Source organism: Alternaria postmessia (genome assembly GCF_024291825.1).
Source record: "Alternaria postmessia strain BMP 2775 chromosome Unknown scaffold_2, whole genome shotgun sequence".
NCBI classification, from domain to species: Eukaryota; Fungi; Ascomycota; class Dothideomycetes; order Pleosporales; family Pleosporaceae; genus Alternaria; species Alternaria postmessia.
The window spans coordinates 203,806-226,093 of NW_026260075.1; the positions used below are offsets into that span (position 1 = coordinate 203,806).

The 22,288-nt window shown below is 50.8% G+C and overlaps 9 protein-coding genes across 9 annotated transcripts; 5 read left to right on the forward strand and 4 right to left on the reverse strand.

The window, feature by feature from the left end:
- Positions 1-291: 291 nt before the first annotated feature.
- Positions 292-3,895, forward strand: J4E82_000493 (uncharacterized protein; the record flags this gene model as incomplete). The annotated part of the gene is made up of 2 exons (XM_051726814.1): positions 292-729; positions 779-3,895. The coding sequence occupies 2 exons, from the start codon at positions 292-294 to the stop codon at positions 3,893-3,895; spliced, it is 3,555 nt and encodes a 1,184-aa protein (XP_051593239.1).
- Positions 3,896-4,520: 625 nt separating this feature from the next.
- On the reverse strand, positions 4,521-6,044 carry J4E82_000494 (uncharacterized protein; the record flags this gene model as incomplete). Its single annotated transcript, XM_051726815.1, has 1 exon — positions 4,521-6,044. The coding sequence occupies one exon, from the start codon at positions 6,042-6,044 to the stop codon at positions 4,521-4,523; it is 1,524 nt and encodes a 507-aa protein (XP_051593240.1).
- Positions 6,045-6,811: 767 nt separating this feature from the next.
- On the reverse strand, positions 6,812-9,064 carry J4E82_000495 (uncharacterized protein; the record flags this gene model as incomplete). The annotated part of the gene is made up of 3 exons (XM_051726816.1): positions 6,812-8,906; positions 8,956-8,995; positions 9,052-9,064. 3 exons carry the CDS (start codon positions 9,062-9,064, stop codon positions 6,812-6,814), a joined length of 2,148 nt encoding a protein of 715 aa, XP_051593241.1.
- A 192-nt stretch (positions 9,065-9,256) lies between these two features.
- Positions 9,257-10,267, forward strand: J4E82_000496 (uncharacterized protein; the record flags this gene model as incomplete). Its single annotated transcript, XM_051726817.1, has 1 exon — positions 9,257-10,267. The coding sequence occupies one exon, from the start codon at positions 9,257-9,259 to the stop codon at positions 10,265-10,267; it is 1,011 nt and encodes a 336-aa protein (XP_051593242.1).
- A 115-nt stretch (positions 10,268-10,382) lies between these two features.
- Positions 10,383-12,223, reverse strand: J4E82_000497 (uncharacterized protein; the record flags this gene model as incomplete). Its single annotated transcript, XM_051726818.1, has 6 exons — positions 10,383-10,542; positions 10,594-10,760; positions 10,822-11,746; positions 11,798-11,919; positions 11,981-12,079; positions 12,134-12,223. 6 exons carry the CDS (start codon positions 12,221-12,223, stop codon positions 10,383-10,385), a joined length of 1,563 nt encoding a protein of 520 aa, XP_051593243.1.
- Positions 12,224-13,526: 1,303 nt separating this feature from the next.
- On the forward strand, positions 13,527-13,965 carry J4E82_000498 (uncharacterized protein; the record flags this gene model as incomplete). The annotated part of the gene is made up of 2 exons (XM_051726819.1): positions 13,527-13,901; positions 13,963-13,965. 2 exons carry the CDS (start codon positions 13,527-13,529, stop codon positions 13,963-13,965), a joined length of 378 nt encoding a protein of 125 aa, XP_051593244.1.
- A 290-nt stretch (positions 13,966-14,255) lies between these two features.
- On the forward strand, positions 14,256-14,715 carry J4E82_000499 (uncharacterized protein; the record flags this gene model as incomplete). Its single annotated transcript, XM_051726820.1, has 2 exons — positions 14,256-14,487; positions 14,546-14,715. The coding sequence occupies 2 exons, from the start codon at positions 14,256-14,258 to the stop codon at positions 14,713-14,715; spliced, it is 402 nt and encodes a 133-aa protein (XP_051593245.1).
- A 52-nt stretch (positions 14,716-14,767) lies between these two features.
- J4E82_000500 (uncharacterized protein) lies at positions 14,768-19,912 on the reverse strand (the record flags this gene model as incomplete). Its single annotated transcript, XM_051726821.1, has 2 exons — positions 14,768-19,629; positions 19,678-19,912. The coding sequence occupies 2 exons, from the start codon at positions 19,910-19,912 to the stop codon at positions 14,768-14,770; spliced, it is 5,097 nt and encodes a 1,698-aa protein (XP_051593246.1).
- A 301-nt stretch (positions 19,913-20,213) lies between these two features.
- SLU7 (mRNA splicing protein) lies at positions 20,214-21,644 on the forward strand (the record flags this gene model as incomplete). The annotated part of the gene is made up of 1 exon (XM_051726822.1): positions 20,214-21,644. One exon carries the CDS (start codon positions 20,214-20,216, stop codon positions 21,642-21,644), a length of 1,431 nt encoding a protein of 476 aa, XP_051593247.1.
- Positions 21,645-22,288: the final 644 nt, after the last annotated feature.

Below are 22,288 nucleotides of genomic sequence, written 5' to 3' on the forward strand. Positions count from 1 at the left end.
TTGCGCCGTCAAGGAACCTCAGTATGCTGCATAACATGGAACCAGTGATTAATAGATGAGGTGTATCACATCAGATCAAGGCATAAACATACTGTGTAATAGAGATATGCAAGTCGTGCTGCATTGACGTAGCGCGAGGTGTTCGCGACGGCTAATAGCGCGCAGTCCGTGCCTGACGGATCCCTGCGTGCATGTGTTTACCGACTGTTTACTTTGCTGCAGGTTCCGCAACACCAGACGCATGACATACTAACCCAGCACATACACGTTCACCCTACCCAGAACGTCAATATGTCTGGACTACCAAGACCAGGACCGCCGGTCAAGCGGAATACGAGCATGCGCCCTCCCACGACGCGCCCCCCTCATCTGGCGCGTGGCCGTTCGGCAACACCTGCGATGGACGGCCGCTCCTCGCGAGCAGAATCAGTAGCTTCCGCGAGAATACCACGATCGTCACCTCTCAAGCGAAAAATTGACTTCGACGGCGATGGAGGAGAGGAAACAAACATCAACGTCGTGGTCCGGTGTAGAGGGCGCAATGATCGCGAAGTGCGCGAAAACAGCGGCGTCGTGGTATCGACCAACGGAATCAGAGGCACAGCAGTAGACCTTTCCATGGGTCCGAGTGCGCTGAGCAACAAGACATATCAATTCGACAAGGTCTTCTCCCCGGCTGCCGACCAGGCCATGATCTACGACGAAGTTGTGGCACCCATTTTGGACGAAGTGAGTTGGGACAAGACAAGTACGATGAACTTCACTAATAAGCTTGCAGGTCATTAACGGCTTCAACTGCACAATCTTCGCATACGGTCAAACCGGTACGGGTAAAACCTACACCATGACTGGTGACATCTCAAACGTCCTCCCCCTTCCAGATGCCGCCGGTATCGTACCACGCGTCCTGTACGCGCTCTTTGAACGCCTCGAAGCCGACGAGATCGACAATTCGGTCAAATGTTCATTCATCGAATTATACAACGAAGAACTCCGTGATCTGCTGTCCCCGGACGACGCGACGAAACTCAAGATCTACGACGATAACAGCAAGAAGGGCTCTACCACAACTATGGTTCAGGGTATGGAAGAGTGCCATCTTAAGACTGCTACTGAAGGAATTACAATGTTGCGCAACGGAAGTCACAAGCGACAGGTAGCTGCGACCAAGTGCAATGACCTCAGTTCGCGAAGTCACACAGTCTTCACCATCACCGTCTACATCAAGCGAACAACAGAGGATGGCCAGGAGTATTTGAGCGCCGGAAAGCTCAACCTTGTCGATCTTGCGGGTAGTGAGAATATTCAACGCAGTGGTGCTGAGAACAAGCGCGCAGCAGAGGCCGGTCTTATTAACAAGAGTTTGCTAACATTGGGTCGTGTTATCAACGCACTCGTGGAGCGCAGTTCTCACATTCCGTACAGGGAATCAAAACTGACCCGTTTGCTGCAAGACTCACTAGGTGGTCGCACGAAAACATGTATCATCGCAACATTGTCGCCCGCGAAGAGCAATCTCGAAGAAACGATATCCACACTCGATTACGCTTTCCGCGCGAAGAACATCCGAAACAAGCCACAAATGAACCAGCCCATCAACAAGAAGACTCTACTCAAAGAATACACCGCCGAGATCGAGAAGCTAAAGAGCGAACTGATAGCGACCCGGCAACGCAATGGTGTTTATCTCACGCAGGAGAACTACGAGGAGATTACCACAGTCAGCGAATCGAGACGAATCCTTAGCGAAGAGCAACGCGACCGGCTCGAAACCATGGAGGTCAACCTCCGTAATAAGGTGGAAGACCTGTTCAAGCTCACAACCAACTTCCAAACCTTGAAGAAAGACAACGAACAAACGCAGCTGGCTTTGGACGGCACCAAGGGTATACTGGAGAAGACAGAGATTGTTCTGGAGCACACGCGTGAAAATCTGGCAGAAGAGACGGAGCTACGGAAGGCGCACCAGAAGACTGAGCAAGAGCTGGCAGAAGTTGGAAAAGACATGATCTCAACGCTCGGCAAGACTACATCAGCCATCGATGGTCTGCGGTCAAAAATCCGGCGCAAGTCAGAACTCCAATCCCAGAACCGACGGAATTGGAGTTCCTCCCAAAGCCAGGTTGTTGATACTACTCGTATGGTGGAGGATCGGATTGAAGAGTTCCAACAGCAACAAGAACAACTGATGAACGCCATATCAGAACGTATGCAATCGTTCGTCAGAGATGAGCTTGAGAAGCTTGGCACTTCGCAATCCTTCCTACAGGAAAAGATGGAGGCATACCAGACATCTGAGCAGGAAGTCAATGGCCAGACTGCACAAGCACGTGATCACATGAATGAAGTTCTAGAAGAGATCAAAACTCTTCGTGAAGATGTCAAGACGAAGATTGGCGCAGGGCTGGATGAGCTGTCAGCGGCGGCAGAAACAATCTCTGCCAACATCATTACAGAACTGGATGCTTTCCATACCCAGGTTCACGCATCATATGCTGGACTAGGCCGTGACTTCAAGACGACTTTTGACGATCTAGTCAAGAATCTGAGCGAGCAGCAGACTGAGAACGAACGGCTCCACCAGCAAGTGGTCGAGGCCAACGCAGCTTTGGTCGAAGCGAGCAAATCTTCTCAGGGTCAGCTAGAGAAGGTCGTGAATGAGGAGAAGCAGAGGTCGGCCGAAGACCGCCAACAGCTGCTGTCGCAGATTACCGCGATCGTTAACGCGAATGCTGATGCGCAGGAGAAGAGACTGGAAGAGAAGCTCCAGTCTGTACGAGAGGAGCTGAATACTGCAAATGCTGTATTCGAAACGAAGCAAGATGCCTATGCCGATGGTGTTATTGCGTGGTCAGATAAATCGAGAGACATCCTCGCAGGTGTCTCGAAGTCAAGAGATGCTGTCAAGACCAAGATCAAGTCAGACTTTGCAGCTGCAACTCAGCATTCCACCTCGATCAAGGACACGACTACATCTGTTCACGAAAGCACTGTCAAGACAGTGGAGGCACAGATGGCACACTTGGACACTCAACTCCAGGCTCTAGACGACATCGTGGCCCGAGTCCGCGAACAAAACAACACCCACCACACGGCTCACATCGCGTCGCTGGGTGCTTTGTCGTCGACAGTGGCAGCTTCCTACTCTAGCATCGGCGATCATCTATCTTCATCATTTGATCGCGTTCAATCTCTCGAATCGGACATGTCAGCACAAGCAAGTACTCTGAAAGAGACCCTGCCAGCACTTGCTGCAGACGCAGACATTCGTGCGCCGCTCCAAGAGCTTCGCGAGGTCGTTGGTTCGCAGAACTTGATCGAGTACAACCCCACTGGCGAAACACCCCAACGCGTCTCGTACACTTTCCCCTCAACTCTGCCACGCACCGAAGCACACGAGACAATCCTCTCTCGCCTTCGAGACCGCCCTACAACCGCCGATTCCACAGCGCGCAGCCCCTCCAAGCAACCTATCTTCAATGACGCTACAAACGCCCTCAGTTCTCCGACCGACTTTACCTTCACGGCTAATAAACTCAACTTCTCCCACTCCATCAGTGCGCACGCCCACACCATCTCAAACATCCCAACAGGCAACCCCACTTCCTTGCGGGAGCTAGATGTTAACGTGGTGGCGCAGGAAGCTCATACTCAGCCTCTTCCCCGTCTCGTATCCCAATCATCTTGCGATTCGCTGAACAATGGCGCTCCTCCAAGTAAAAAGATGCGAACCAACGGCGATGATGGAAGTAAGCTTCCCATGAAGAAGGTGACGAGGAAGACGGTCGGCGTTGCTGGCGACCGTGGTGATGTAGAGAACATTACAAACTTTGGCAATAGCGTCGGCCCTGGACTTGCAGCAGGGATGAAACTGAGGAGTCATGGAAGTACTTAGTTACTGAGACAATGGTTTTGTATAGTGTGAGCGTTTTGTTCTACTCCTGTTCTAGTCTTGTTTGCATAGTCACGGCGTTTGGTATGGGCTACAGGATACCTGTCATGTCAACTTCTTCTGCTACTGGCGTTTGGACAATGGGTTCAAAAGGCTGGGCATACTTAGGCGTAATGTCAATTAAAGCTTTCCCACCTTCAATGGTGTTTTCATTTCATCCTACAAAACGTTCCCTGCATATTCCAAGTCTCGATGGTGTAAACTCTGCATATAGCCAATGAATTGGTAAAGCCTAGGGCGAAGAAAGCCTCTCATAAAAGCGATGCCATAGCGGCGTTAGAACATCAAACGAGCCCGACAATTTTACTGTAACATCGCTGTAGCTTTATCATTTCCACCCTGTCGGTAGAGCATCAATAGCAGTGTTTAAGTCACCGCCCTGTTTTATCTTCGATATGATGTTCTAAGGACCCCTCATATCGTGCTGGAACTATAACACACATTCTAAGAACTTCTAGCAATATATACAGAGAATTTGAATGCATGACTCATGATTCGTAGCCCGTTCCCCTTAGATCATTACCCAAAGAAACGCCCGTCCTGTATCGTTAGCATCGATTCACAGTCATCAATTATCAAAAAACTCCATCTCCTTATCCATCAAATCATCGACCTCTTCCTCCTTCAGCGGCACCAAGTCCATCTTGAAATGCCAATTGTGCCAGCCAATCTGGCGGCGATACCTCTCGATGTATCCCTTCACCATGTCCCTCCACGAGCCTATCCCAAGGCCAGCTAACCTCTCGTCTCCCTTGTCAACAACCTCTGTTTTACCGCGCGCAGCACCATCCACAAACTTCACTCTCTCAACACTGCCAAACACACCCCTTAATATCCTAACCACCATGGCAATATCCGCTTTCGGTATCCCCTCAATATCAACAACAAGTTCCAAAAGATGCACTTCCTGTGCCAGAGCGCGCAACTGACAGCGCCAGAAGAGCGGTAACCCAGAACCGCCATTCGGTTGCGGGGGTTCCAGGAGATCAAAGATGGGATCTGCGGCCAACCAGCGCACGCAGTGGAGTAAAGCATTCTTCCCAAAATGGAAAGCCAGACGCCGTATCTGAGGGCGATGAACGGGTCCAGATTGCCAGAGGAAGTTTGTAGTACCGCTTAGGCCGAAGTGAAAGGTCGTGCTGTGAAATATATACGGTTGCATTGTGGTGTAGATATGGCGTGAGATTCGTAGCATGGTTGATAGACTGATTGGTCTCTCGGTGGCTTTCGGGTTATTACTGCAGTTTCTGCGTGGGTCATTGGTGAGATCGCAATCGCGTGTCATGCCGACGGCTGTCATGAGGATCATCTCCTGGAGCTCAGTGGGCAGGCGTTGGAAGGGATGGAAGAGCGGCTGGATGGGTACTGTATCTCTATCGCAGGGTGGTGAACCAAGAGCTTTGGAACGAACGCCGAAAAAGTGGTCGGCCGTGCCCGTGACGCAGTTAACATTCCGGCCTGGGAAACGAGCTGCGAAATGCGAGAAGTAGAGTTTGTTTAGGTAGTCGCGTGCTGAGAGCCAGCCAGAGCCGTAACGGATGACGAGTTTGTAATAGTAGCTGGTCGATAGATTCGGCTTTGACGGAGACAATGGCCAAGCATCCTCTTCTCTGGTATAACATTCTTCTCGGCGCTCAGAGAGCCTCATATCGCTGCCGAATAGGTCCATACTCTTGCTCTTCATATTCCGTTCAAAATGGCCTGTCGTGCCCTTCTTACTGTTCTTTTGCGGGTTGAAAAGTCTAATAGCAACAGTCTTCCTGAAATCCGTAAAACTCGAGTCGGTCAGGATACAGGTCACAGTCTTGCCCAGCGCCAGACCCTCATTCACACCAGGCTCAGGAGGAAGCAAACTTATCTTGCCTTGGAAGAAAGTGCTCGAGTCGTGGCTCAAGGACCATCGTTTCAGGTGTTCCAGGAATAATCTCCTCTGCTGTTCCTGGGCCCAGAATTTGTTCGACGGATTGCGAGGAAATTTCGTCGACGGTGGGGTCTTAGGGGGTGCGACCGAGGTTGTTGGCGTGGCTGGTGCTAAAGTCGTCTTCGGTGTTTTTGGGAGGCTAGTGTCGCAGGTGATAGGTCCGCGAGTCATCTTGGAGTTAGTTGATGTAAGACCAATCTACGTCAGTTGGGTCGTGTATCAATCCGGTGAACTTCGGAGAAACGGTAGGCTTGGTGGAATAGGTCCGGTGATACTCCCGAGGTCGGCAGAAGCTAATCTCTTCGTCTTTGCCTTTCCACCTACACAATGATGGGGTCCTTAATGAAAGCGAAACACAAGGCTGATTACAAGACTTTTGCTTTTTCTGGAAGGAAGGGTCTATGCTGGATGCACCTTGTACAATTGCAGACGAGGAGGATGAGAAGCTTTGGCCTTTGGAAGTCAAAATCTGAGAAGGGCAAAGCGCGAGTGTCAACACGGGAATAGACGGAGCCTCAGAAACCCACGAGATGTAGAAGGAGCTGTCAGATGAGCGTAGACTAGGTGGCTGGACTGTTAACTTAACGGTTCTCTGGACCCTGTGATGCGCACAGCAAGGTCATTGTCTGCTTTGATGATGCACGGTTACGCAATGTGCATGAAAGCGGATCCGATGCCCCCAGATCTGCGATGCGGCCGCTAGACCGAAAGGAAGCAGGCACGAGACTACTCCTGGTAGCACTGCAGCAAACAGGACTATCCGCAGTCTAGACCTCGTGAATAGCTTTTCAAATTTCGCTATACTCGCGTTGAGGCAGTGCAAGATGAAGACAGTGAGATGTAAGAACGACAAATATCATATCAAAGGTGGCGGTTTTGCCGGGTATCGTATCCGAAAGTACACAAGAATAAACGCCATCCAGCTATTCGCTGTGCAATCAGGCTCTTCCTTCGAGCCAGCCTGCAGCTCGCTCCAAGAGCCCATTGAGTACCTTAATATTGGCAAGAAGACCGCCACCACGCGAGGCAACATCATTTCCTACTGTTTCCAGTAGCATGCCAAGTGGAATTTGGGGACCCTCGTTTTCTCTACCTTCCTTACGTGCCTTATCACGCCCGTTCTTTATTGCAGCCTCGATCTCAAACATGTTGTCACTCAAGGTATTTCTGGCCTCGGCTTCGGCTTTCTCTGCGTCGTAACGTGCTTGGATATTGTCGTGTTCGATGGCAATCTCTTGCCTGCTGTCTTGGAGACTGAGAATTTCCTTGCGTAGCTCGGCATTGTCGCGTTTGAGCAACTTGGTTTTCTTGAAGTTGGCGTTCAGGAGATCGTTAGCATCCTGCAAGTCTAGCAGCTTCTCGTTAAGGCTCTCCTTGAAGGACAGTGAGAGATTGATCTCTGTTCGTAGTTCCTTGCGCCGAGCGGAGTCTTGTGAGGCTTGCAACTTCTCGGCCATACGGCTGAGACGTTGGTCGATTGTTCCTTCTAGAATAGTACGCGTAGTGTCTGCGACTGTGATGCCTCGAACAGTAGAGCCTTTGATACGCATGATAGAGATGGCATGCTTCGGCCCCTCAAACTTCTGGCGTTTGCGAGGGGGCTTCTCCGTCGTAGTTTTGACGCGCTGCATCTGTTCGGGAGATGGTTTGCTTGTCTTAGGTCGTGGAGAAGGTTCAGCTGGTTCTTCAACTTCCGGTTCTTCGGATGCGTCCGAGTCTTCATCTGCACTAGAGATTTCAACAACATCCTTTTTCCGGGTGGTCGATTTCGGAGGATGAATAGGCGTCCATTCATGGTGAGGGGAGAGTTCGTCGACAACCTCTGCTTCTTTCGCCGTGGGGTCCACGCCATTTGTTTGGTCTGACTTGTGCACGTCTGGCGTTGCTTGAAGTTCGCTTTGCTGGACTGCAACTTCTTTCCTTGGTCTGCCACGCTTAGTAGGTTTTGCTTGAGGTGTCTCTTCTTTCTGGATATCCTCTGCTACTCGTGGCGGCCTTCCTCGTTTGGCGGGCTTCGCCGTAGCGGGTTCCGGAAGGGTTTCCTGCTCCGCAGTTTCATTCTCCGAAACACGTCGCGGTCTTCCGCGTTTGGCCAGCAGCGGTGTAGTGGTTTGCTCCACAGGTTCATGCTCATTTATCTGTAGCGTTGATATGCCGTTTGCTATTGGTGATATTTGGATTGGTGTCGGTTGGCTGGGTGGAGAGAGCTCGTCTACATGCATTTCTGTCTCTGCTTGTGTCATTGGCTGCGGCCGCGGTTCGCTACCAACCACTCGTGGTGTGGATCCGTTGAGTTGTGGCGATAACTCATCCTCACCATCTTCATGCGCTGGAGCTGCGGTTGGTGTTTCAAGAACAGTTCCGGACTGTGAAGCGGACGATGTTCTCGGTTGCCCGTTCGGAAGCACACTGGGTGTGGTTGGGCCAGGATCCGTAGATTTGGATCGTCTTGACGTCGATGGCCGTGATGCGACCGACGCTTCCTCGACTCTGTCGGTAGTGGGCGTCTTTTTGCGGGAGCTTCCAAGGGACGCGCGTATTTGCGACGATACTTGTGGAGGCGTCCGCTTGACTACTGTAGATCTGGCGAAGACTGTCTCGCGTACAGTACTGGTGCCCTCGTCCAATATAGATAACTCGTCTGGTACATTGTCTTGCTCCTCGCGTATAGGTGGAACCGTGCCGACGACTCTCCTGCTCTTCTCGACGGAGCGCACGGCCTGCTCCCGATCAGGACTCAGCTCATCTTCCGCCCCATCGTCTGCGCCCGGTTGCGCGTTTGGAGAACCCCGCTTCCTCTTGCCTAACTGCGGGGTTACCGTGTTATCTTTTGGCGTACTTGTCCGTTTGGAAGCACTATTGCGCTGGAGCGACGCGCTTCTCTGCCGCTGTGCTGAGCCATTTGCAGCGCGAGGGGTACTTCGGGCTGGTGTTTGATGCGGTGATGGTTGAGGCGCAGGAGCGGGTTGTTTGGCTGGTTGGGAGCTAAGAGCGCCGAAGTTGAAGCCAAAAGAAGCCTGGACAGATGAGGGTCTGTGGTTGTCAGCGTTTGCGTGTCTCAGGATCTCTAAGATTGTCTTACCCAGCACCGCGCACGCGTTGTTGTCGATGTTCGCGGCGATCTACGAGCTTGTAAGCACTGGCCCCAAATCCAGGATTATGGAACAACAAGACATACCGACTGGCGCCATAACAATGTCGGTCGTAGCAATTGTCGGTGTTGGTGTCGTCTCGTCGCGTAATCGAGTCGATGTTGTGAGACAGACGCGCTAGAACATGTCCCAAAGCTCGGACTGCCGAACCCATGTTCACTGTCCCCGCAACTTGGGAACTTTCACCTGCTCACCGCGCCAACACGAACCAAGACATACTTCGACGCAACCATGGGCTGGCTCTGGGGAAGCGGCGATAGCTCCAACGGGCAAGACCAACTCGATCCCTCTCTCCGCGACTTCCTCAAAAAAGAAGCGCCCACTGGCCCGAAACCCTCACTGCCGCCCGCTCCCAAAGAAAAGCCCACCGAATCGCCAACTCACACGCAATCCCAATCGCAACCGCAAACACAAACAGACGCCCAAAAACCCGTCGTACCGCCGCAATCGCAGTTCCAGGATGGCCGCTATGCCGACTTATGGAAGAATTATACCCCTCAAAATATCATCGATGATCGTGGAAAGTCGGAGCAAGACCGGTTACGAGACCTCGTAGACGCCTACAACGACCGCAAAGCCTCAATTGGACGAGTAGCCATGGAAAACTGTGCACTCGAGTACATGGAACAATTTGAATGCTTCCGAAATCCAAAGTCGTGGTGGTCAGCAGGAACCATGTGTATCGCCGAGTCGCGCAAGTTCAACCGCTGCTACGATATACAATCCAAATTTCTGAAGGCGCTGGGATACATGACCATGGACGAGCGATCACCGGAGGAAGACGAGCGGATACAAATGCACGCAGACAAACTCTACCAGCGCATGATACAACAAGAAGAGGAGATGGAGAAGGCGAAAGCAGAGGGGCGACCAGTACCAAAATTCGAAAGCATCTTGTCGAAACGAAATGTCGTCGACGCAGTGGGTGGCGCATCGTCAACACCACGGAAAGCTGTACCTGTAGCTGAGATTGGCAAGTCAAGTACCACTTTGGATGACACAGAGGTCTGGAGCCAGATCAAGCCCGATGTACGAAAGGAGTACGAAAAGAAGCTTCAGAGTTTGACACCAGAAGAGCGAGAGATTGAGAGAATGGCTATAGTAGGTGAAATCCGCGCGCAGACTGGTGTCTCAAAACAACTGGAGCAGACATTCATCGAAGAACGGGTAGCTCGTATGAAGAGAAAAGAGGCTGGTCAAGCGACATTCGGTGATACGATAAAGACGCTGTGGGGATGGTAATGATCATATCTTCAACAGTGTAAATAGGCTATGTTTTGATAACGTGTATGACCATTTCATGATACAAACAACGACTTTTGTCACTAGAGACAGTACACCACAGACGTTCCACCCATCACGCTTGTTGCGCCATCCTCACCTTCACGTTCAACGGTCCCTTCTGCCAGAGCGTAAACACAGTCTGGTCGAACCAATTCCCGTTCCCCTCAGGCAACTTCAGATCAAAGTTCCACAGTACTTTCGTAATAATCAGTCGCATCTCATGGTACGCCATGCTATGATAGCAGTCAGTCAGACGTCACAATCATATCTGTTGCAAATCTTACTTCTTGCCCAAACAATCTCTTGGGCCTACAGAGAACGGCTGCACAGCCGCACGATCGTCGTTTGCGAATCTTGCATCGTCGGTCCAGCGTTCGGGAATGAAGCAAAGGGGGTCGGTAAAGTTTCTGGCGGAAGTGTACATGGCGTAGTGCGTTGCTGAGACGGTGGTCTTATGGGGTATTTGAATTAGCTATGCTCACATGATTGACGTGATATCTAAATGAACTTACATTTGGTGGGACAAAGTGTCCGCATACTGTTGATCCATCGCTAGGAGTCAGATGCAATAACCCTACTGCAACGGGCGGATACAGCCTAAAAGCTTCGCTGATGCACGCTTTGAGGTATGGTAATTTTGCGATAGCCTCCATGTTGATGTTTGCCTCTTCTTGAAACGTGGTTCGGATCTCTTTGACAAGTTTCGCATGACATTCTGGATGTGTCAGTAGCAGGTAGGTCAGTCCGGTCAACAATGTCGCCGTAGTTTCTGTACCCGCTACCATGAATGTAGTAGCATTGCTGTCCATCTCCCCCCTGCTCAGACCCTGCTTGCCCTTCTCTTCCTGATTCAGCACTAGATCCCATAAGTCAACCCCAACCTTACTCTCTCTCCCCTTCTCTAATCTCTTTGTGACGCGCTTGCTGTTCGTGTCGAAGAGTCGGGATCGCGTTTTCGAGAACAGAAATTCCATGATGGGTTTCAGAACCTTAGCAGCGAGCGGGTAGTGGGTGTTGATGAGGTTAATACGCAAGCTTGCTTTCATGAAGCCGAGAACCGTACCCACCCATGGATCGTAGGTGCCAGTCTTGAGCATATGGAGGGACTCTCCGAAGGTAAGATCACTCATCACGTCAAAGGTTGTGAAACTGTATAAGTCGACCACATCGTATGTTGCAGTGCCGGTAGTGCTGGAGACGGTTCCGTCTTTGAGAATCTGTACCAAATCGTCGACGTACTTCATGAACAATGGCTCTTGCTCCTTGATAGCGCGTTCCGAAAACGCCGGACTGAAAATCTTACGTACGCGAGCGTGATTCGTGTCGTCTGAATCTTGTAGTAAGGAGGGCACGCCGTTAGGATTTGTACCGTAGCGGGGCCAATGCTTTGGAGGCGCGGAACCAAGACCAGTTTTGGACCCGTAACCGTAGATGTCACTAAGGTACGAGGTCAGTGAGATACATGTTCTGTAGGCTTTGAGATCTTACCGCCATGCTTCAGAGTTGGTAAAACTAATCTCGTAGGGTGATATGCGCACAACATGTCCATATTTGTTGTGACAGTCAGCAACGTAGAACGGCAATCTACCAGTAAACGTAGCGTAGAGTTGCTAAATATGAATTCATGAGATTAGTATACCCCTCACCTCCAGTTCATGAAGGCACACTTACTGGTATTCGGGTGAAAGCGGAAAATCTTGGGCCGGGGAAGTGGCTCAATGGATGGAAGTATAATCGGTATATGCCTTGGAGGACCCATCTTGTGAAAAACTAATGCTATATCAGACTACTATATCGAATCAATGGCCATGACTGTATTCCTACAAGAACGATTACGGTAATTGAAATCTGCAAAGCCGTGAGGTTTTGAAGGATCTTAGGAAGCGCTGAGCTACCCTTCTCGAAGGTCACCATATTGGGCGTCTGAGTACGGACAAACAATGTGACAAGGTCGCAAGCGATGGCCGCTACTATGCACTGAATCAAAAGGCTTTGTGTTGTTCCAATAGACGTTGTAGTAAAGTATGCAATGCTGCAGGAGTTTGCGAGGCTGTTCGAAAACTGTGGGTTGACACTACTGAAGATAAGGGTCGATTTGCCCATCAGGCTTGTATTCGGGAGCCTTCTTCTTCATATAGGTGACCGTGAGAGAGGTAAGAGCTAGCGACATCATCACCCTGCTGTGATAGGTCATAGAACATGCTTGGAAGCCACTAGCAAATCACACACGACGTGCTGTCAGCTACCCCAGATGCGTCCTGTTCTCAATGCATACAGCGACCGGCAAAGCAACCTTGCTGATACGCTGATATTCCGCCAGCATCCATTGGCAGTCCATATTAGCTTCGATGGCAGCTATCAGCAGGATTCCGCCTTGCGTGAGATTCATTCCCACGGCGATCAGAGGGCCTCCAGTGAAATACAACTAGAACGATTCAATCCTACCGTTCACCAAAGCCAGGCCAATGAATGTTGCCCCTAAGAATCTAGGCCTCCAGCAGACCCAAAGGCCCATCCCCAACATCGTAAGATTTATTCCGTACGTGCGTGGACTTGGCGTCATAGTCCCTTGCATGTTAAACTGAAACTGAATGCAGCCATTGTACAGGCTAGCCCCGCAAGTGCTTATGCGTGTTTTCAATACCTTTGTAAGCCACTTATATGCTTTTTGAAATGGTTGCGCTTTCGTGATCGCTCAGCGATTCGCTGAAGATACAGTGGTAAAGTACTGCCAAGGACGAAAGACTGAGCATTAGCACACGACCAGAAACGGGAGATTACTTCCAAGGTGAAACCAGCGACAAGAAAAGGAAAGAGTCTTAAGGGAGATAGTGCTGATGGCGGCTAAGTTGTAGAGGGCGCGAATCAGTCGTCCGGCTGGCCACCTAGGTAGGAAAACGGTCAAGGGCATGTACTAACCCTCATTCATACTAGTGCCACATCCTGCACTGCCCAGCCCCCGCCTGTCGCTGCAACTCTGTCATGAAACCTCCTTCTGTGTTGACTTCTGTAGTCACAGCTTGCATTCAACATGATATATAGACCTTTTATGGTAATAATCCCGCGTTTTTCACAAGGAAACGCATCAAAATTGCACAGCACCTACTTCACAATGCCGCGTCCAGGTATACATCGAATCAGCTCATGCTTCTTAGCACCACTTGGAAAGGACCGTCAACCAACACCGCGTCAACTAACTTTGAAACCCGATATCCACATGTCCGATATATTTCGAGATCCCCAGTTCGAACTCCCTATCATAATGGAGTCCTCCCCTGAGGACATTGACGACGCATTCTTGTCATCGATTGCATTCATCATCATGGCTACCATCTTTCTCCAGTTCCTCATCGTCTACCTCGCAATCGAAACAGCGTATCATATTGTTCAACGATTGGAGAACACAGAGATCGATTGCGAATTAGGTGAGATCGATGTTGGGCGTCGCAATGAAGTTGATACATGGCTACCCGTTACTGCTAAAGGCGAGCCCTGCCTGGATACCTATGTGGTGGATTCAACACCACCTCCACCTTACATGAGTCCACCGCCTCCACCTTACAAAGATGTTGATGGTCTGGATGTTCTCATTGTAGAGCTGGAGGATGGTGACAATATATAGAAGAGTTCATGCTACATTACTGATATGCCAGTAGACCTTGCATTCAATCGAGACCTGCTCTGTGTTGGTTATAATCAACTGCTTCTCTATCCTTACAATTGCGGCTGCTAACCCATGTCAGAACTGCTGCTGCATGAGCAGGGTTCTTTCTCCTACCCATTTCCGTTAGTGCATATAGCTTTTGCTTACTCACGACTCATCTTAATATAATATACCATCAAGCCATAAACCTCTGGTCTCTCACTCGTTTCGAGTTGTAAACCTTTTCACATAACACAATCTCCCTCACATCGTTTACTTCTCTCTACCTCGTCATTTACAGAGATGTCAACCCCTCAATCCCGTGCCAAATCCCTAACACTCCTCAACCTCTCATCCATCTTCGGTCAGAAAGACGTTTCTACACGTATGCAAGCCATCACCGATCTCTGGGTACCAAGCGCAGATGTGCTCTTTGTAGACGCGCTAGGTGTTTTTAAATCACACGAGGCCATTAGTGAAATGGTGAACAAGATACAAAGTATGGGTGAAGTAGGCGATGAGTTTGTTGCTCTAGGTAAACTTTGGGTCATAACGACTTCTTGAACGACCGGAAGAACTAATGAAATATCTAGATGAAGTCGAGTGCTTGAAACATGACGATGAAGATGATGTATGGGTGACGAAGGTGAAATGGGGTATCAAGAGATCTGGCAGTGGGGAGATGGGGCTGGTGGGTGAGGATATCCTGACTATCATAGGTGGAAAGATCAAGACTTGTTATACGTTTTTGGATTCGAAGTAGCTCGCACTGGAATCAATGTATGTGACCAATACTCAAGCTAATGGCGAGAACTTCACCAAGCCAGTTTTTTACTCGCATCTTTCACTCTGCTTTCTTCCCTTTCCAGGTATGTCTCATCATCCTCTTTCTCCATTAGTTCAATGAGAGGAAAGACACTATCCTGCAATGCCGATAATCTTGAGCGTTCCTTGATGCGCGTGTAGAACACAGGACAGTCCCTACTGTCACATTTGATTTCCTCGCCCCAGGCTAGGTTTGAGCATCGCCGGCACACACTGTCAACTTGTGATACACGTGTCTCAGTATCCCAGACGCGATACTTCAACGATAGTAGCGAATGCGCCGGGCGCTTGAGACAGCTCACACATAGTGGCAGCATGGCGTATGGTTTGACTTCGCCACGTGGAAACTGTGCTGGTGCGGAAGTAGTGAGTTTCGAACGGCAGACCATGCAATGTGAGGATTTCATGTAGCTCTCCAGTGTTTTCTTGAGAGATGTGTTACCACCAGCGTGAACAGCATTGCTTTTATCATTTCTGAGAGCCATGGGAATTGAAACGTTGCGGATGCGTTGTGTCTTGGGCATCTCGTCGTACCATTGCCGTACATTGGCGCCAACGAGGTTGAATATGCGTTCAAGTGGTGGAATAAGGTTCTTGCTGATGTAGTACTCCGCGTCGAGCTCTAGATGATCGCTCTGCAGTAGGGTTTCGGGGCTGACGCAGCGATCGATAAGGCGGGCTCCAGGTGCGCCAGTGATGACTACGTAGGGCACACGTTCGCCATACTGAGGCTCCGCACGCGGGTCGGCGAGCATTCGTTTTGTGGCAATGAGGGCACCGGGTGGTGGAGCACCTCTATCAGAGTATGTGCCTAGTTTGACTTCTTTTGCGAAGAGGAAGTCTTGGATGCTGATGCGACCTTCCATGATCTTCGCGCATTGTTCTTGGAAGTAGCGTTTTACTTGACTGAGGTCTGCCGTGCGGAACAAAAGCTTCAAGGCTTTCTCTTCGATCTTTTGCTCCGCAGGTGTACCGTCTCGACGGACTGTTTCGATTCCCTTTGCATCGAAGTCCGGCTCCTTCTGGTTCCGGTGTTCGTACTTGAAGCCTACGTAGCGCTTCTTCGCAAGTAGAACGCAAGGATGGTATACCTTCTCGAATTTAAGTTTGATCGGTCGTGGGTTCGCTGCGGTAATGGCTGCAGCAATTTCCTCGCCAATGGTGAATGCCTGGTCCTTGGTGCGTCCTTTGAGGTGGATAAAAAGTGAATCAGTGTCTCCGTAGACGACTTCTGCACCCCACTTCTCAGTTGCGTGAATGATCGCAATAGCTTTCTCGAGGGTCTCGCGACCAGTCTGGACGATGCTGTCCGCGATCTCTGAACATGGCATGCGACCGGAGAACGACGCAGACGCATATCCATAGGTGACGTTTGCTAGTAGCTTCAATGCCAACTGCCTGTTGTTCAACAGCTGTTGCAATGTTTTATCGTCTTTGTCCTGCTTCATCCCACTCTTGACCATCACGCGAGTCTCTAAGATCTCACCGAGCATCTTCGCTAATAGCGACTTCCGCATCTCTGGCTTGACGTACATCATACCGTTTGGCGCAATGTTGATGTGATCTTTCACCAGCTCCAATAATTGCGGCTCGCGCTTGAAGTCCATAAAACCCATCTTGTTCTGGCCTCGCCAGCTGACAATACGTCCAAGACATGTTGAGTAGCAATAGTTGTAAGCGATCATCACACTAGGGTACAACGATTGGAAGTCCAAGACAAGCACCGGGCTTGAATAGAACGCGCTCTGCGGCTCCATCACCAGAGGTAGACACTCAAGCGCATTCTGTTGACCGACCTGCTTTCGGCTTGGTGAAACAAGGATGAAGTTCTCGGGCTTTGCGATACGGAACATGGTAGATTCTACCTTAAACTGAGAGCCTCGCGAGATGACTGCGAAGAAGTCCACGCCAAGCAGACGAGCTTGCTCGCTAGTTCGAGGCACAGTCTCATTGGCTTCCAGAATGTCGAAATTGAGTTGTACGCGTGTTAGAAAGTAATCGATCACTTTTGCCAGATCTCGTGGCTTGCCACTTAGATACCAAGTCGTAAGATCAGAATGCTGGTAGTGTGGTATGCGCTTGTGGAGTAAGTGGAAGGCTACGTTCTCCAAAGTGTACTGAAGCAAGTTTAGCTCCCCTCGCATAGCTCTCCAAATGTTGATCATATGGCGGCCAGTGATTCGAATAGTCGAAGTATGTGTAAAGCCCCATCGATCGGCCTCCTTTCCGAACCTGCCATGGGATTGCGACTTCATCCTGCTGATCTCATCGCACAGATTGTACTCGTACTTCATCCTCGCACGTTCTATGAGGTAACCCCAAGAGCTGTTGTGTACTTCGTATCCAGTGAGTATGTCCGGATCGAACTGGCGGACGATATCAACTACGCGGTTGATCAGATCCAACTCATCTTCCTCGTATTCAACCTCTACTGGGGCTTGCTTAGCAACTCGTTGAGCGATGCCGTCTTCGTCAGAGAAGCACAAAATGCCGGCACGTGGGCGGTCGGTAGTCGCATTTTCCTCACCCTGCACGCTCCAGAAAATGCATTGGATCTCGTCCTCAGCCGGGTCTGGTACAAGAGAACCTCTAGAATTCACGTGTACTTCCAAGCTCATGATGCTCATGTATTGAGACTCGTGCTTGACGCTGGTCGTATCTTGTTTCAAAGAGTATTTGAAGCCATGCGGATTCTTCTGTGTTGGACCTTCGATTTGTGAAAGATGACTCATGGGCTTGAACTTGCGTGATGTTGCTGGCGTCAGCTCGTCTGCTTCGGATTTGGACTTCGCTACCTTGCGTGGCTTCGGTCGCCGATTGTTCCATCTCTCAACCTCCTTGAAGGTAGGTGGAGGTGTAGCAAGCTCCCAGTGACGCAGGCCACAACGACGTGACCTTGCTTGGTTCATTGTAGTCTCCTTGTTTTTGTCTACCACAGCAAGCGGATACTCTCCGATGTTGGCAAGAGACGCACCGGTGGGGTCGAACGGAGGAAGATACGGTAACGTAGTGTTCTGTAGGATGAACTCTTTACCCGCATAATTTCTCGGTCGATCCGGAACATCCTTGTCCTCGCTGTAGTAGGCATCCTGATAGATTACCGGCGGGAGTCCAGCATGCATCCAAGTACCTTCAACAACCTCAACCGATGGAGGTAGACAGCCATAGTAGACAGTAGGATGTATGTGCTTCTGTAGTTTTTCCAATCGCTGCACTAGAGAGGCTGCTTGAGTGCGAGCTTTTGGGGTATTGCTATTGAGCATCATAGGCGAAGTCTTCTGGTGCGTCCACGGAGTCGTAGGGGAGTGTTGCAAGGCTTTCGCCTCAAGATACTTCGGTCCGGGTGTCTTTGGTCCTTCTTGTGAGTTTGAATACCTCGATTGGCTCAAGCGAAGTATCGTCCCCGGTGCATTTGGATTCTTCACTACGGGAAACGAAAGTGTAGTAGGTCCTCCCAGGCCCTGAGCTTTAGTACTTCCTTGCGAAGCCTGAACAGGGTGATGCGACTCTTCACCCTTGTTAAGGGCATTGCGAAACGAAACGCGTTTGTTGGTACCTGGCGTTACGGCCGCTACTCGTTGACGCTTCTTGTCTTGTTCGTCTATAGAATCAAGAGAGCGCTTCCGTGTGTTTATCGGGCTACTGGGTGGTTCGCCATCATCGTTCGGATCGACCAAATCAATGCCTTCGTCGATGAGCACATCTTCAGCTTCCATGTCGCTAGAGCCCTTGAGTAATGATGCAGTCAGGGGATCCAGTGATTGTTGCTCTTCAGTATCGGACTGATTACCGGCGTCTATTGGATTCTCATTTTGCTCGTCGCCAGTAGTGGCGTCACTGTGCAGCTGGTTTGGTCCCGGTTCATCGAATGCCGGTCGGGCTCCAACACCAACAGACGCACCATCGTCTTCTGTCAGATAATCATCATCTAGTTCGTTCTCATCATTTGGGAGTTGTTGTGTAGAAAGAATCTCGGGATAGAGATCTTCGATGCTCTCTACAGCAGTCCTAATGTGTTCTTGACCAGCGACGGGCTTCACGAAGGTATCCAGTCTTGCTTCTCCTTGTCCTCGTCTTTCCTCGACAATCAAGTTTTCGACAATTTCTCGATATTCTTCTTCGTGAATCCATCCACCTTTCTTTGTGTCCCGTTCATCCGCTGATATTGACACGAGAACTTCGGCAGGGAATGGGCTGCTCGAAGGACCCGAAAGACCCATGCGACGTTTTCTCCGACGAGTTTCATCTCGCCATAGACCAGCCATTGATGGCACAAACTTATCGTCTGGATTGCGAGGCAGCTGGCTTGAACGTTCCAGAAAATCATGATGGATGGGTCGATATTGTAATTCGTGCCGGTTCAGGATGTCTTGAACACATATATCGACCTCGAGGGTGCAGTGGCTTTGACGCGGATACTGATCCTCATCGGCCATGAATTCATCAGGAATAGAGGCATCGTGCCACTTATGCACAGTGACATCTACCTCGTCACTGTCTGGAACGGGTCCTCGGAATTGTACCTTGCCGCAGTTGATGTAGTCACACCCGTACAAGTTATAATCGCACATCCATTGCAGGAGATATTGTAGGTGGCTCTCGTATGGCTGGAACACCTTGTTCAGGATTGCTCCCTGATGCAGAAGATCGGTGAATCGCGTCATATGCATAGGATTGAGCATGTAGACTTTCAAAAAAGTCTTGTACCCGACGTTGTACCCAAAGAAGGGCACGCCCTTGACGAGGGAGATATGGCCAACGTATAACGACTTTCCATCGTATGCGTTACGTCGGTAGGCGGTGGCGAGAGCGTGGTCAATAGAGGTACGAAGGTCGAGGATGTACGCATTTACTAAGAAACATCAGTTTTGTTCCTATCCAAGGGCTATGTTGCACCCACCAACCTCGCTCTCCAAACTGCCACTGTACTCCAAATACAGGTAAGGCAGCGCTCCATGGATATGAGCGCACACCTTTTGGCCAGTCTCGGTCGCACCAAAGGCTCGAATTACCGGGACTTGTGGCGCGTCCAAGCGACCCGCGGGACCATATTTGCGCCGTAGAGGAGGGTCGAGGTCTGTTGGTGCCGCTTGGTAATTGTCGATGCAGTTCAGGCGAAAGCGGAAACGGTCCATGACGGCACAGCTGGTATCCAGGAGGTGTGTGCGAGGAGGAAGACTCGCATCATGTTCTGAAGATTATTCGAAACCGAGATCGCGCATCGCACTCAGGAGGGACCGGTGGCGTGGCAAGGTGAAAGAGACGCGGTGCTCAACAAGTCGCGACGGGAATGCGCGTGGTCCCGTGAGACGCGAGATCGACGCTGCAGCCCTACGCCACTAATTCGCGATCCACTTTCGCCGCCAACCTAAAGCTTCTACCAACACTGACAACCTTGACCACTCAACGCGACCGAGGCATCACACCAAGACCAACATGCCGCCCTCTCAACCCAAGAAGCCCGACGTGTCTGCCGCGGCGAAAGAGCGCAACGAATACATCCCCTCCTTCATCTCCAAGAAGCCCTTCTACGCAGTCGACGAGACTGGCGAGGACAACACCGATTACCTCGAGCATCAGCGTCTACAGAAGCAGGAGCAAGATTCAAAATGGTACGATCGCGGGAAGAAGGTAGGGCCGGCTGCGACCAAATTCCGCAAAGGCGCATGCGAGAACTGCGGAGCCATGACGCACAAGAAGAAGGACTGCTTAAGCCGGCCACGCAAGGCAGGCGCCAAGTTCACGGGCAAGAACATCGAGGCAGACGAGGTCATCCAGGACGTGCAACTAGGGTTCGATGCGAAGCGCGATCGATGGAATGGCTACGATGCATCGCATTTTGAGGAAGTCATTGAGGAATACAACGCCATGGAGGAGATCCGGAAGAAGGCAAAAGAAGCTGAAAAGGGTGACAAGTCTGACGACGAAGACGAGGGCGACAAATACGACGCTGAGACAGACATGGGAAGGAAGCAAGCCACATCTACGCGCAATTTGCGATTACGAGAAGACACTGCAAAGTACCTGCTCAACCTGGATCTAGACTCGGCCAAATACGACCCCAAGACACGCTCCATGGTTGACAGCGGTGCAACAGCCGACAACGCAGCCCAATTGGTAGCAGAAGAGGGCTTCATGAAGGCCTCTGGAGATGCAGCCGAGTTTGAGAAGGCGCAGCGATATGCTTGGGAGACACAGGAGCGCGGAGACAAAAACAAACTACATTTGCAGGCCAATCCTACATCTGGCGAGGTCATGCGGAAGAAACAGCTGAAGGAGGCTGAGGAGATGGCCGCAGCCAGGAAGAAGGCCCTGGCCGAGAAGTACGGCACCCAGGAAAAGTTCACTGACGACACACTCCGCAAGACGGCTGTCACAGAGAACGAGCGATATGTCGAGTACGACGAGCGGGGCGGCATCAAGGGTGCACCAAAAGTCAAGGCAAAGTCCAAGTATCCAGAGGATGTACTACTAAACAACCACACATCAGTTTGGGGCAGTTGGTGGTCAAACTTCCAATGGGGTTTTGCATGCTGTCACTCCACCGTCAAGAACTCGTACTGCACAGGCGAGGCAGGCAAGGAGGCTTTTGAGCTAGCAGACCGGATGCGAACCGGTGCTGACCTGGACGAAGTTTCCAAAGAGATTGCATGGAAAGAAGAGGCGGCTCTCGAGGAACACGTACCGAATGCTCCAGACCGCGCTGAGAAAGAGAAAAGCGATGCTGCCAGTCGGAAACGAGCTCTCGACGAGATGACTGGAGGCGTAAATGAAGAAGAAATGGAAGAGTATCGCCGCAAAAGGACAATGGCTGCCGACCCTATGGCAGCATATCTCAGCAAGGGAGGTAAAAGTGAGGCGGTTTAAGTTGTCCAGCCTTTCGTCACGGCGTCATAGGGCATCAATATTGTATTACTAGTAGCATTGTATGGCGTTTATACCCTTGAGTCGCATCCGAGCATATCATGTAAAATGACATAGCAGTTCCTGATGATCGTTGCGCTGGCCATGCGTGATCGGTACAGTTCGCGGTTCGAGGGTGCATGCAGCGAAGCCATGCAGCCCCATTTAGTGAAGATGCATCCTCTCACCCTCCATCACAAATGCCAACTCAGACTCCGAGGCGGTTGCGCATGTAGCCGCGTATGCGTTGTTAGTCGATGGCGAAGGCAACAGTTTATGCCAGGATGCACAGCCCGGGGGGAGGAGTTCGCGGCACGGGTTGCGCAAGACACGCCTTAGGGGGATTATGGCTAGAGTAAAGAGGTTTTACCTGCAAGTACTTCTAGGATGCAATGGGAAATGTAAGAAGGTTAGTTGGGCAGCAACCAATTATCGCGTGCGATGCCTCGTCGCGGGTGAAGGCGATGACGAAGCGCCAAGCAGCACGAACCACCTCCCAGGGTCGGTCGAGTAGGTAGTAGGAGCTCCTCTGATGGTTGACTGACCCCAACAGCGCAACCACTTAACTCATCCCCACACCTCCTCATTCCTGCGCATTACTTTTGCGC